Below are 13,069 nucleotides of genomic sequence, written 5' to 3'. Positions count from 1 at the left end.
GAGATAGCTGGATAATGCTAATAAATCAAGATCAACAACCAAAAAGACTGAAACTGATTTTATACATACATTAAAACGTAACTATCCCCCACTTACTGCATTTATTAAGGGACAGATGTTTCCTCTGTTCCTTAAGTAGATGGTTTTCAGGACTAATTAATTTTCGAAAAACAAGGAGCCTTTAGTAACTGATGACAATTGATAAAAATCAATTAAGTTTCAAGGAGCATCTTGAAGAACGAAAAAGGAAGGTTTAAGTCATGAATTTCAGAACTCAAGGTCAGTATGGCAGAAAGCATGGCTATGACAGCAGGAAAGGAAAGGAATGATGTTGACCAGACTTGAGAATTCTGGGAGACTAAAATTTCAAAGGTAGTAACAACACAAGCCCATGGATAGAAGCAGACATGACAATAATAGTTTTAACTGAGGCATCGGTACACCAGGAGCTACATTGGTTCATTGAGTTAGTGGGACTTCACATAGCTTGGAATATGGCCAGCTGTTTGACAAAAGCTCAAGGTTATAAACTTGGTGGGATGGAATGGGATGGGGCTGGGGAAAAGTCATGGCTAGACTAGAACAATCAATGCTGGACAAAAGCATGGCTGAAAATTTCAGCAGCAGAGACAAATATGCTACTGAAGTGGAAATAGTCGGTCATGGATATTGAAGATGATGAGAAATGAATAGCACAAATTAGGGCTAAATTGGACAACAAAGTTTTAAACAGAGTGGGGAAAAAAAGTCAGTGGTTTATACTGACTTTGTGCGAAAAAAGACAAGAGATTTTGACATTCCCAATATTTAGTTAGAGGAAATTGTCATTCACCTAACTTTGGATGTCAGGCAATAAATGCAATAGAAGAATTGAGGAAGCTGTGTGGGTATAACTGGATTTTATCAGCAAACATAAAACCCAGTGAGTCTTCAGGTGATATTACAAAGGATGGGAAAGGCTGCAGAGATGTTGAAATAAATGCCAGGATAGTGCATCATGGTTACATTCAGAGGTCAGTTATACAGTACCTGGATTAGGACTGTTCACATGCCAATGGTAAGGACTGAAGGGTCCAACATGGAGTTGTGTGAAAGAAGGTAGAAAGTATGTCCTTGAAGAAGAAAGGAAGGATGGTCAGCAATTTAGCAAGGATAAGCTGAGAAAACCGGGAGAAGGCCTGACGGAAAAGGAGCTTGAAAAGACTACGAGGAAATAGAAAACAAAATGGAGCCAGTTACAAGTTTAGTGCTAAAGCAGGAAGCTTGGCTTGGTGGAAGAGATGGAAGTGACAAATGTTAATATTCTAATCAGGTCACATGCTTTTGAAAATGATGTGAACTGGAATTATAAAACAACTCACCATTGGGAAAAGATCCTATAGCTGCAGAAGGAACACCAGCATAAATCCCACGAAATCCTCCAGCCTTATAGAACCCCTGTTGACTCTGTAGTCTGGTTTTCATGGTGTCCAGTGGGAACAGGGTCAGATCTACACACATCCCTGCCATACCACCAGCCTAAAGCAACAAGCAAAGGTAACATCAATCACATGTCCTGGCAGCACCACAGTGATGCAGAATTGCACATGGGCTGAGCTTTGCATCTGCAGAAAATGTTATTGCTTATGGTCCACACTACAGCCTCAAAACCTGGTAAATACTCACACGCCAGATATAGAAGAGATAACTTTGTGAACAAAATTCCTTACTTTACAGAACTTTATCTGGGACTGTCAGATTAGTAAAAGACTGGTGCTTCACAAGTTAAAGTTTTCTTTTAAACAGTGTAACACTTTGATAAACAAACAATGATTGTTGGAAGAATTATTCAACATGACATCAACTTTTAATGTCACAATGTTCTGTTTTATAATTCCTATGAATTTTTGAAGTTGTTGATCATTTTCTTCAAAGTTTAGGGAGACAGATGCACATTATAAGTTCTTAAAGAAAAGCTTCCATTTAAAAACTAAAACTTTAAAAGTTCTAAAGTATAACAAAAAAAAAGCAGAAAAGGTAGAAAATGGACTATGCATTGAGGTATTTTTCTGCAAAATTGCATGAAACAAAAATTCATTAACCAGACTCACTAAACAACAAAGACTTAGCTACTGCATTGAAAGGCATGATCCCAGGCCACAGTATTTAGGGAGTGCTACACCGTCAGAAGTGTAATTCTTTTAAGCAGCTGTTTAACTGAAATCCTGCCTGTTCACTCACAATTCATTATTTGAAACAAAAACCGGCAAATTATTCCCAATGCTCACATAACATAGAACAGTACTGCACAGGAACAGGCCCTTCGGCCCACAACGTAATAAAATGCCCAACTAAACTAAACCCTTCTGCCTACACAATATTCATATCCTACCATTTCCCTCACATCCATGTGCCTATCTAAGAGCCTCTTGATCACCCCGATCGTATTTGCCTCCACCACCACCCCTGGCAGCGCAGTCCAGGCACCCAACTCTGTGTTAAAAAAAAACTTGCCCCACACATCTCCTTTGAACATACCCCCTATCACCTTAAATGCACGCCCTCTGGTCTTAGATATTTCAACTCTCGGGAAAAGATACTGGCTATCTGCTCTATCTATGCCTCTCATAACCTTATAAACTTCTATCAGATCTCCCCTCAACCTCCACTGCTCCAGAGAGAACAGCCCAAGTTTGTCCAACCTATCCTCATAGCACATGGCCTCTAATCCAGGCAGCATCTTGGTAAACCTCTTCTGCACCCTCTCCAAAGCCTCAACATCCTTCCTATAATGGGGTGACCAGAACTGAATGCAATATTCCAGATGCGGCCTCACTAGAGTTTTATACAGCTGCAGCATATCTTCCTGAACTCACTGCCTCGACTAATGAAGGCAAGCATGCCATATGCCTTCTTTACCGCTCTATCAACCTATGTGGCCACTTTCAGGGAGCTATGAACTTGGACCCCAAGATCCCTCTGCTCATCAACATTGTTAAGGGTCTTGCCATTAAATCTCCCAAGGAGCAACACTTCACATTTGACCGGTTTGAACTCCATCTGCCATTTCTCTGCCCATATCTGCAACTGATCTATATCCCGCTGTATCCTTTGCCAGACTTCTGTGCTATCCACAATAGCACCCATCTTTGTATCATCTGCAAACTTACTAAACCACCCATGTACATTTTCATCCAGGTCATTTATATACATCACAAACAGCAGAGGTCCCAGTACGGATCCCTGAGGAACACCACTAATCACAGACCTCCAGCTAGAATAAGTCCCATCGACCACTACTCTGTCTTCTACGGGCAAGCAAGTTCTGAATCCAAACGGCCAATTCACCATGGATCCCATGCATCTTAATTTTCTGGATGAACCTCCCATGAAGGACCTTGTCAAACACTTTACTAAGATCCATGCAGACAACATCCACAGCTCTACCTTCATCAAGCACCCTTGACATCTCATCAAAAAACTCAATTGAGTTGGTAAGGCACAACTTGCCCTGCACAAAGCCATGCTGACTGTCCCTAATTAGGCTATGCTTTTCCAAATGCTCATAAATCCTATCCCTAAGAATCCTCTCCAGTAACTTCCCTACCACTGACATGAGACTCACCAGTCCATAGTTACCAGTATTATCCCTGTTTTCCTTCTTGAGTAATGGAACGACATTAACTACTTGCCAGTCTTCTGGGATCTCGCTTGTGCCTAGAGAGGGCACAAAGATATTGGTCAAGGCCCCAGCAGTCTCATCTCTTGCCTCTCTCAATAACCTGGGGTATATCCCATCAGGCCCTGGGAACATCCAGCTTAATGCTCTTTAAGAGACCCAACACTAGCTGCTCCTTTGTCTCGAAATGCCCCAGCATATTCGCATGCTCCACACTGATCTCCCTATCCTCCACCTCCTTCTCCTTGGTAAATACTGATGCAAAGTACTCATTAAGAACCTCACCCACATCCTCCACTTCCAAGCACATGTTCCCTCCTTTATCCTTGAGTGGTCCTACCCTCTCCCTAGTTATCCTCTTGCTTTTGATGTATGTATAGAATGCCTCGGGATTCTCTTTAATCCTACTTGGCGAGGACTTTTCATGGCCCCTCCTGGCTTTCCTAATTCCCTTCTTGAGTTCCTTTCTGGCTTCTTTATAATCCTCAAGTGCTCTGTTTGATCCAAGCTTCCTAAGCTTCACATACTTCTCCTTTTTCTTCTTGACTAAATTCACCACCTCTCTCGACATCCAAGGTTCTCTTACCTTGCCACCCTTGTCCTTCCTTCTTACTGCAACATACCTGTCCTGTACTCTGTGCAAGTTCATCTTTGAACACTCTCTACATGTCAGCTCATTATTCAACCAACATAAATAAAGGAGCTAATTGTGTTGTTCATGTTTTTGTTTGTGGGAACTGAGAAAATATGGAGCTAGGAGGCAAAATAGAGGAGTTTACAATGAAGGATGTGTTAATGGAACACTTGAAAATAATTCTAAAATTTAAAAGACCTGAGGGGCAACTTTTTCACGCAGAGGGTGGTGAGTATATGGAACAAGCTGCCAGAGAAGTGATTGAGCCAGGGACAATAGTATCATTTAAGAAGCACTTGGATAGGTGCATGGAGAGGCGGGGCATAGAGGGATACGGGCCGAACGCAGGAAATTGGGACGAGCTGGGTGTGCACCGTGGTCAGCATGGACTGGTTGGGCCGAAAGACCTGTAAGCGTGCTGTATTGCTTTTTGACTAAACTTTCTGGGCACAAATCAGCTGTCACATTTCATAAAACAAAAGTGTGGATGGCATGCTTCAGTTACATAGGACAATGATAAGACCACATCTTAAGTACTTGCAACAATGTCGGTCTTATATTAAAAAGAATGTTAATGAACTAGGACCAATTCTGGCACCTGGAATAGTGGGTTGCCTTATGTGGAAAAGTTGGACAGGTTAGGCTGGTATTTCCTGGTGTTTAGAAAAGCAAGATGGGACTTAACAGAAGAAGAGATGATGAACTTTGGTACTCTTTCGAAAGGGTGGTACAAGCAGGGTCTTAGGAGTATTTTAAGGCATCTATGGACAGATAATAAGCAAGGGGGTGATAGGTTGTCATGGGTACATGGGAACGCAAAGTTGAGGTTACAATCAGATCAGTCGTGATCTTTGTAAAATAGCAAAGCAGGCTGGAAGGGCTGAGTGCCTAAGCCTATCCCTAACTGATACGTTTTTAGAGACAGCACTTGACAGTGAACTGCTTTGCAACATCCTCAAACTGTTGTTTAGGGCTCTATACGAGCATGTTCCTCTTTTACAAGCACTCAGCCAAATGTTTCAATCACAGGCTCTCTTTTACTGTAAACGCAAGGTAATGAAATACAGTTAAGCGCATCCTGGGACAGTCAGTTTAAAAATAGATGTTCTTGGAGCACGTTGCCATTCTGACATGGAAGGTTAGGATGCAGAGCAGTGAGTAATTTTGCTCACATCAAACAAGTGATTTGTTCTGAAAAAGCTGCTGTGCATTATTTTATATTTTCACACAAACAAGTTATACAACATGAACTGAGTCCAAATGTAACTGTGTTATCAATGTTCACTTGCTGCATTTTTATTCAGCCTCATGCAATAAAATCTATTTTCCTGTCCACCTTTAAAAAGATGGAAGAATACATGGACCAAGTGCAATAAACAAGACATCCTGTGAGATGTCATTTCAATCCTTTGTTATGCTTCATATAGCTACATACTGGGTAGTGTAACCATATCTCTAAATACAAACTGCTCCATATCATTAAACCTCAATCAGTGAGGATTGGTAACATTTCCTCCTCGCTGACCATCAACACAGGCGCACCTCATGGCTGCGTGCTTAGCCCCCTGCTCTACTCGCTATACACGTGACTGTGTGGTTAAGCACAGCTCCAATGCCATATCCAAATTCACCGACAACACTACTGTTGTTGGACGAATCACAGCTGGTGATGAGTCAGCTTACAGGAGTGAGGTAGGACACCTGGTAGAGTGGTGCTGCAACAAAAACCTCTCGCTCAACATCAATAAAACTAAAGAGCTGATTGTTGACTGCAGGAAGGGGAAGGACAGCAAACATGCACCAATCTACATTGGAGGATTGGCGGTGGAGAGAGTTAGCAGCATTAAATTCCTGGGCGTTAACATATCAGATGACCTGTCCTGAGCCCAGCACATAGATGCAATTGCTAGGAAGACACACCAGCATCTTTACTTTCTTAGAAGGTTAAGGAGGTTTGGCATGTCACTGAACACTAATAAACTTCTAAAGGGCAGGCACAGTAGTGTAGCGGTTAGTGTAACGCTATTACAGCGCCAGTGACCCAGGTTCAATTTCAGCCACTGTCTGTAAGGAGTTCGTACGTTCTCCCCATGTCCGTGTGGGTTTCCTCCCACATTCCAAAAACGTACGGGTTAGGAAGTAGTGGGCATACTATGTTGGCCCTGGAAGCGTGGCGACACTTGCAGACTGCCCCCAGAACACCGTCCGCAAAAAGATGCATTTCACTGTGTTTCAATGTACATATGACTAATAAAGATATCTTATCTTCTACAGATGTACTTTTGAAAGTATCCTGACTGGTTGTGTCATGGTCTGATAAGACAATTTGAACGTGCAGGAATGCAAGAAGCTGCAGAGAGTAGTGGGCTCTGCCCAGTACATCACAGGCACATCCCTCCCAACCATTGGTAGTATCTACATGAGGCACTACCTCAAGAAGTCAACATCTATCATCAAAGATCCACACCATCTGAGCCATGCCATCTTCTTGCAGCTACCACTGAGCAGGAGCTACAGAAGCCTGAAGTCTCACACCAGCAGGTTCAAGAAAAGTAACTTCACTTCAGCCATTCGGTTCTTGAATCAACCTGCACAACCCTAATCACTACCTCAGTACAGCAACACTATGACCACTTTGATCATTTTGCACTACAATAGACTTGGTTCTTTTTTGTTCTAATTGTGTTCTTCCTTGTAAAATTTGCATGGAGTTTATGTTTTTTCTTGTGAACGCTGCTTATCTGATGCTACGTGTCCGTGATGTTGTTCCAAGTAAGTACATGCATATATGATAATAAACTCAACTTTGACTTTTGTTTAAGTGACTGATCCACTGATATTGTATTTTCGCAAAATAAATGGAAAAAAGTTCCTCATTTTTTCCTTTAACATTTCTGTATTCCACAGAAATATACAAAATCCAACTTTACTACAATTTTCACTCCAAGTCCTTCGAAAAGCATTGCTCCAAACTGATACACGACAAAGTTAGAGTATTGATAAGTAGCCAGATCAGCAGAACCATGTCGAGTGATTCCCATCGTTTGTTCCTCAACAACTGGAATAATGATTCTCAATACTGATTCCAGAAGCACACAAGTACATGATACAGCTGCCTGAATGCCATACTGACACCCACCCACCCAGCCCCCACAGCCGCGCCACACCGACACCACCCACCCCCCCCACAGCCATGCCAGTGACACCCACCCACTCCCCACAGCCCCCTCACACCAACACCACCCTCCCCAACACCGACACCCGCCCACCACCCACCACACCGACACCCACCCCCAAAGCCGCCCCACACCGACACCCGCCCACCCAGCCCCCACAGCAACACCACCGACACCACCAACCACCCCGCACACCGACACCCACCCCAACTACCCCCCCACGCCGACACCCACCCCCACAGCCGCCCCACATCGACACCCACCCCCACAGCCGCCCCACATCGACACCCACCCCCACTACCCCCCCACACCGACACCCACCCCCACTACCCCCCCACACCGACACCCACCCCCACAGCCGCCCCACATCGACACCCACCCCCACAGCCGCGCTAGTGACACCCACCCCGTCCCCACAGACGCCCCAGTAACACCCACCCCCACAGCCGCCCCACATCGACACCCACCCCCACTACCCCCCCACATCGACACCCACCCCCACAGCCGCCCCACAACGACACCCACCCCCACTACCCCCCACACCGGCACCCACCCCCACAGCCGCCCCACACCGACACCCACCCCCACAGCCGCCCCACACCGACACCCACCCCCACTACCCCCCACACGGACACCAACCCCCACTACCCCCTCCCCACACCGACACCCACCCCCACAGCCGCGCCAATGACACCCCCCCCGACACCCACCCCCACAGCCGCGCCAGTGACACCCCCCCCGACACCCACCCCCACAGCCGCGCCAGTGACACCCCCCCGACACCCACCCCCACAGCCGCGCCAGTGACACCCCCCCCAGACACCCACCCCCACAGCCGCGCCAGTGACACCCCCCCCCCCCCCCAGACACTCACCACCAACGACGCCACAAACTCTCTGACCTCCATCAACACCTGCTGCAAGAACTCGGCTCAGCGGCCCCTGGGCAGCGCCATCTTGCCGTGACCCCGGAGAGCGCTTCCGGGTTGAAACACCAGCCCAGGGAGGGGTTTCCGGTTTCCTCCGGGATGCATTAACCATTCAGCTGCCCGGGTGTGTGACTGGGCGGCAGCAGCGGGGACCAAACCCCTGCTGAATCAAGGCGTGAGCCCATTTCTAACAGTAGTGTCAGCGCCATAGCAACAGAAGCAGATTTGTGATAATTCAACAGTGAACCCACGTGAGTCCCTGTCCTCTTCCCCAGAGGTTTTCTCAAGCTCCATTCACATTTCCCTTCACTACCAACTTTGTCAGAACTTGCCACCACTTGCTCCCTGGAGGTAACTGCTTCTTCTTTCCCTCCGGAGATGTTGCCTGACTTGCTGAGTTCCTCCAGCATTTTGTGTGTTGCTTCTTCTCAGGCGTCAGATGTGTATTGCTGTGTTGCTGTAGTTTTGTGCAGTTCTGCACCAGACTTTCCAGAGAAACCAGTAATAGCAATAACATCCCAATGCAGCTGTCACCAGTATTTTGTTGTAAATATAGTTGGCGTTACTGAATTCTGCGTGACAAAACAAAAATATACATGAAAATATGCACCAGCCCTGTGTTTCTAACATGAAACTTGAGATAAATAAGTCTTCTGCTTAACTCCAATTACCAATTCTACATAGCGACCAGATGGCACAGTTTTTTCACATAGTATTCAATTATGCAAAATAATATGTGTATTTTCTCTTTACAAAGATAAAGTACTCATTGTCAGAAATATCTAGCATTTATTTTCTCCCATTACGTTTATGAGACCAATGAAAAACAGTGGCCACAAATTGCTGTCAAAATAACATGAGGCTAATAGTGTCAGCACTATTTATGGACAACTGCCACAGGAAGTTCAGATACTTGCAAATTGGGGATTAGCTTTGGAAATCGACAAGCTGCTGTCATAGATGTGTGGTTCTGACAGTTTCACAGATTGTTATCAGGTAGCACATTCATTTGCGTTATGCAACGTGACAATCTTGAACATCTCACTGGAAGTCACCTCCTCAGTGACATCATCTGAAGAGATCAAGTTTCACATGTACATCCAACTCCAGCTTTCCTTGATCTATTTGTTCAAGGGATGTGGATTTCACTGGCAATTTCAGCATTTACGCTCTGTCCTTAATTGCTCCTGAACTGCGGAGACTGTTAAGAATCAACCACTTTGATAGATCTGGAGTCACATATAGGCCAGATGACAAAGTTCTCTCCTGGATGATAATTAGTGAATTAGATGTTTTTTTTTAACAATTCAGAAGTTTGAAGGCAACGTAATTGAGACTTTTTACCTGAAATTCCAGATTTTATTTAATTGCTTGACTCTAAATTCTTCAGCTGTCATGGTGAGATTCATTACCACATTTCTGGATCAGAAGGTCCAGAACTCTGGCTGCCAGTGCTGTAATCACTACACTGCTTTTTTGCCACCACCATCTCTCTTGACGTCTTTACTGTTTCTGATTTGCAACGCTGTTAGAGTTTCTCCCTTAGATAAGCAGAGAGTGCCTTCAACTAATTGTCCATTAAGCTTTAAGCCATTGTCTTCATTCTCCACAGTCATTCTTCCTGTTCATCGTTTGAGGCTAAAAGGATCGTTTTCAATATTCATGTCCTCTCTGACCTCAACCTTCCAACAAGTATAAGATCCATCAACAGTTTCATCCAATGTCCGTTTCTATAATCTTTCCACTCTGTCATCTGGAGTTGAATAACTCAGCTGGTTCAGTTCTCAGTGTCTCCCTGTCATCATTCAAAAACTTGTCCATGCAGATCAACTTTACATAAATTACATCAATTGTCCCCGTGCTTTGTGTCTCACAAAGGCTTAAAAAAAATGCCTTGTTCATCAATATCTCCGTGGTGGTGTCTGTGTAACCTACTCCAGCCTTCAGAGAAGTCTAAATTCCTCCAAGTCTGGCCTTGTGCCAGCCTGGTTTCAAACATTCATCAGTTGGCAGTAACACCTTTGAAGTCCAGGACCTTGAGACTCACATATTCTACACGTTTCCTGTAAGTCACAACTTACAGTCTAATTTTTTATTAGGGCTCAGGTTAATGTCCCCTGATGTGACAGATTCTGTTTGATAATGCTCCTCTGAAACTCTTTGGAATGTTTTACAATGTTAAACACCATAGAAATGCTATGATTTTATGTTATGTACATAAGTTGGTGTACTTTTGAGATGGGTGGATCAAACTTGTCACTGAAAGTTGATGAGAGCTTTGAAGTATATAATTTTAACGAAGAGTTATTCATTAGTTACTGCTAGTCAACATCTCTGGTCCAGAAATTCATCTAATCCTAGTGCAGATTCCCATTCCTTCAGATTTCAATTGTTGCCAGAGAGTGCTGACTCTTCTTTCTCTTCCTCTGAAACTATTCTTTTCCAGATTTTTTTCTATGTCTGATTGAACATTGGAATCACTATGATAATTTGCACCTCCTATTCCATCCTTGCTCTATTAAGTTCACAATGCCAAACTGATTTATTAAGGAGACACGGACTTGTTTTCTCGATCTCTCAAATAAAAACAGAAAACGTTGGAAATAATTAACAGTGTGGTAAGGTGTGTTGTCCCATCTCACACATCCAGATAACTGTCTTCATCATTGAATGAGGAGGAGTGCTTGAACTAACAAAACTGCAGTTGATGAGCCAATAAGTTCTTGCAATTTTTCAAAGAAATAATATTCCATTTTACAAAACTTATAGACTTTCTCAAATCATGGTGCTATGGTTTCAAAATTTTGGTTCGTACACTTTCACTTTATTTTGTTATAATCCCATACGTACCTTTCTGCTACACGACCATATGATTTAATTTCATTTTTATCTCACCAAAATACGGCAACTTAATTTTGTTGTAATCATCCATTTTAATGTCATGTAGCTGGATTCTTCCACATGCTGACACCTTACAAAAACATTGCTCTTTCTACCGGTGTACTTATTAATTGGATTATTTATTCTGCTGCTGCTCATAAACAGTTAACACATTGGTTGTCATTAATGATTTTTATTCCCCATTTCATTACAGCAGGAATAATTCACTGTTTCCTCTCCTGTGACTGGCAGAATGTATGTGCAATGGGAAAAAGTGCACCTGTAACAGATCAGAAAATTAAATAGTTTATCTTTTGTAATTAAAACTAACATAGTTCATCAAAATTTATATATAATTGCAAAATGTAGAGACATAATAAATGACTTTGCAGCAGTAGAATACATAAAGCAGTCACATCCTTATGCAAACTGCGTAATTCATCCTTCCAACTCAAGGTGTAATAATACTGGGTGGATTATTTTAAATATTCTCAGTTACTCTTGATTTATTGTTATCTAACTTACAATTCACAGTGCTGTCACCTCAAGGGTAATGAAGTATTCCATCCTAATCATTCCTGAAATAAAATGCATTTTAAAATCCTTCTCCATTTTTATTTACCTGCTTCTCATTGGAAAAAAATGGTGCTATACTGAAAAATTACACTAATCTCAAATGTATCAATTATTCCACCTCTGCATGTCCACATAAATAAGAAGGAATGCAACAGTGGTAATGCAGTTTACATTTAAATTTAACCTGCTTTGATATAGTGAATGAGGGTGCTACATGGTTGAGTAATGGTGAATTATGGAGATGGGTAATAAAAAAGTTCATTTTATGGATTTTATAATGAATAGAGTGATATACTGTATATGATTGCTAATGAACTGAGCAGACTACGCCTCAGCGTAGTCGATGGAGTGAAATGTGTAAGGAACAGAGCAAGTAATACAGTTGTGCAATGAATGGACTAAATGTATGACATGCTAAAGGAATTATATAATGGATTATATGGTCTTTTAAAGGTCTGAGTGAGTTATATCATGGTGAAGTTAACTGAATGGCCCATATTTTCCTGAGAAATGCCAAGATAGTTCCTGAACCGCCATAATTCCCACTTTATCATCATGAAGTTCAGGACTTGCTTGAGAACATGGAGTCCTGGTGCAAGAAAAGTAACTCTTTATTTCAATGAGAAGAATAGCTATAGTGAGAAAGGAACATTTTACATAATTTATACTTATTTGGAATTAATTGAATTCATTTACATTATTTTTGATAACAATAAATATTTTACTAATTTAGTCACTTTTTAAAACAGCTGTGATTCTCAGATGTTTTTGTTTCACAGGTGTGATAGGCAGCTGAGCTTGGGGACGTGGCCAAACTGCTGAGAAAGACTTTTTTTCAAGTCATTTTGCCTTACCACATGATGGTACTTACATCTCAAAGGGTCTTCACTCTGTCAAGCTTGGGGCCAGCCTCATCGGAAAAGTTCGATCTGCAATATTGACTTAAGGTAAGTACACATTTTGCGGGTAGGTGAATGGTCACCAAAGTAGATCTGCCTCTGATTGGACATTCTAGGTCAGACTGTCATCTGGCAATGTAATGGACATTGTGGGTCTTTTGATTGTTCACTGAGCAGAGTGAACCTGATTGATTGTATGATGGACAGAGGGTGTTAACTGAGATTTGTGGGATATTTATAGTTGTTTAATGGAAAGTTTGAACCATGTGATAGTTTAACTATGTGATTTATTTACAACTTTTTGAAAGACATTTGGAA

The 13,069-nt window shown here is 42.7% G+C and overlaps 1 protein-coding gene across 2 annotated transcripts in view; it reads right to left on the bottom strand.

Annotated features, from left to right (window-relative positions):
- The window catches only part of slc25a26 (solute carrier family 25 member 26), a 189,511-nt gene extending 181,070 nt beyond the window's left edge, over nucleotides 1-8,441 (bottom strand). For both annotated transcript variants that reach the window (XR_007956485.1, XM_052017929.1), the window contains exons 1-2: nucleotides 8,343-8,441; nucleotides 1,362-1,518 (exon numbers count right to left, since the gene is read on the bottom strand). Coding sequence is in view for 1 of the 2 variants with exons in the window: in XM_052017929.1 (XP_051873889.1) it covers nucleotides 1,362-1,518; nucleotides 8,343-8,375 (190 nt within the window). In the remaining variant the exon portion in view is untranslated. The remainder of the gene's footprint in view (nucleotides 1-1,361; nucleotides 1,519-8,342) is intronic.
- Nucleotides 8,442-13,069: the final 4,628 nt, after the last annotated feature.

The sequence above is a fragment of the Pristis pectinata genome, chromosome 6, assembly GCF_009764475.1.
Source record: "Pristis pectinata isolate sPriPec2 chromosome 6, sPriPec2.1.pri, whole genome shotgun sequence".
Lineage (NCBI taxonomy): Eukaryota > Metazoa > Chordata > Chondrichthyes > Rhinopristiformes > Pristidae > Pristis > Pristis pectinata.
This window is presented reverse-complemented; position numbering and strand designations above follow the sequence as displayed.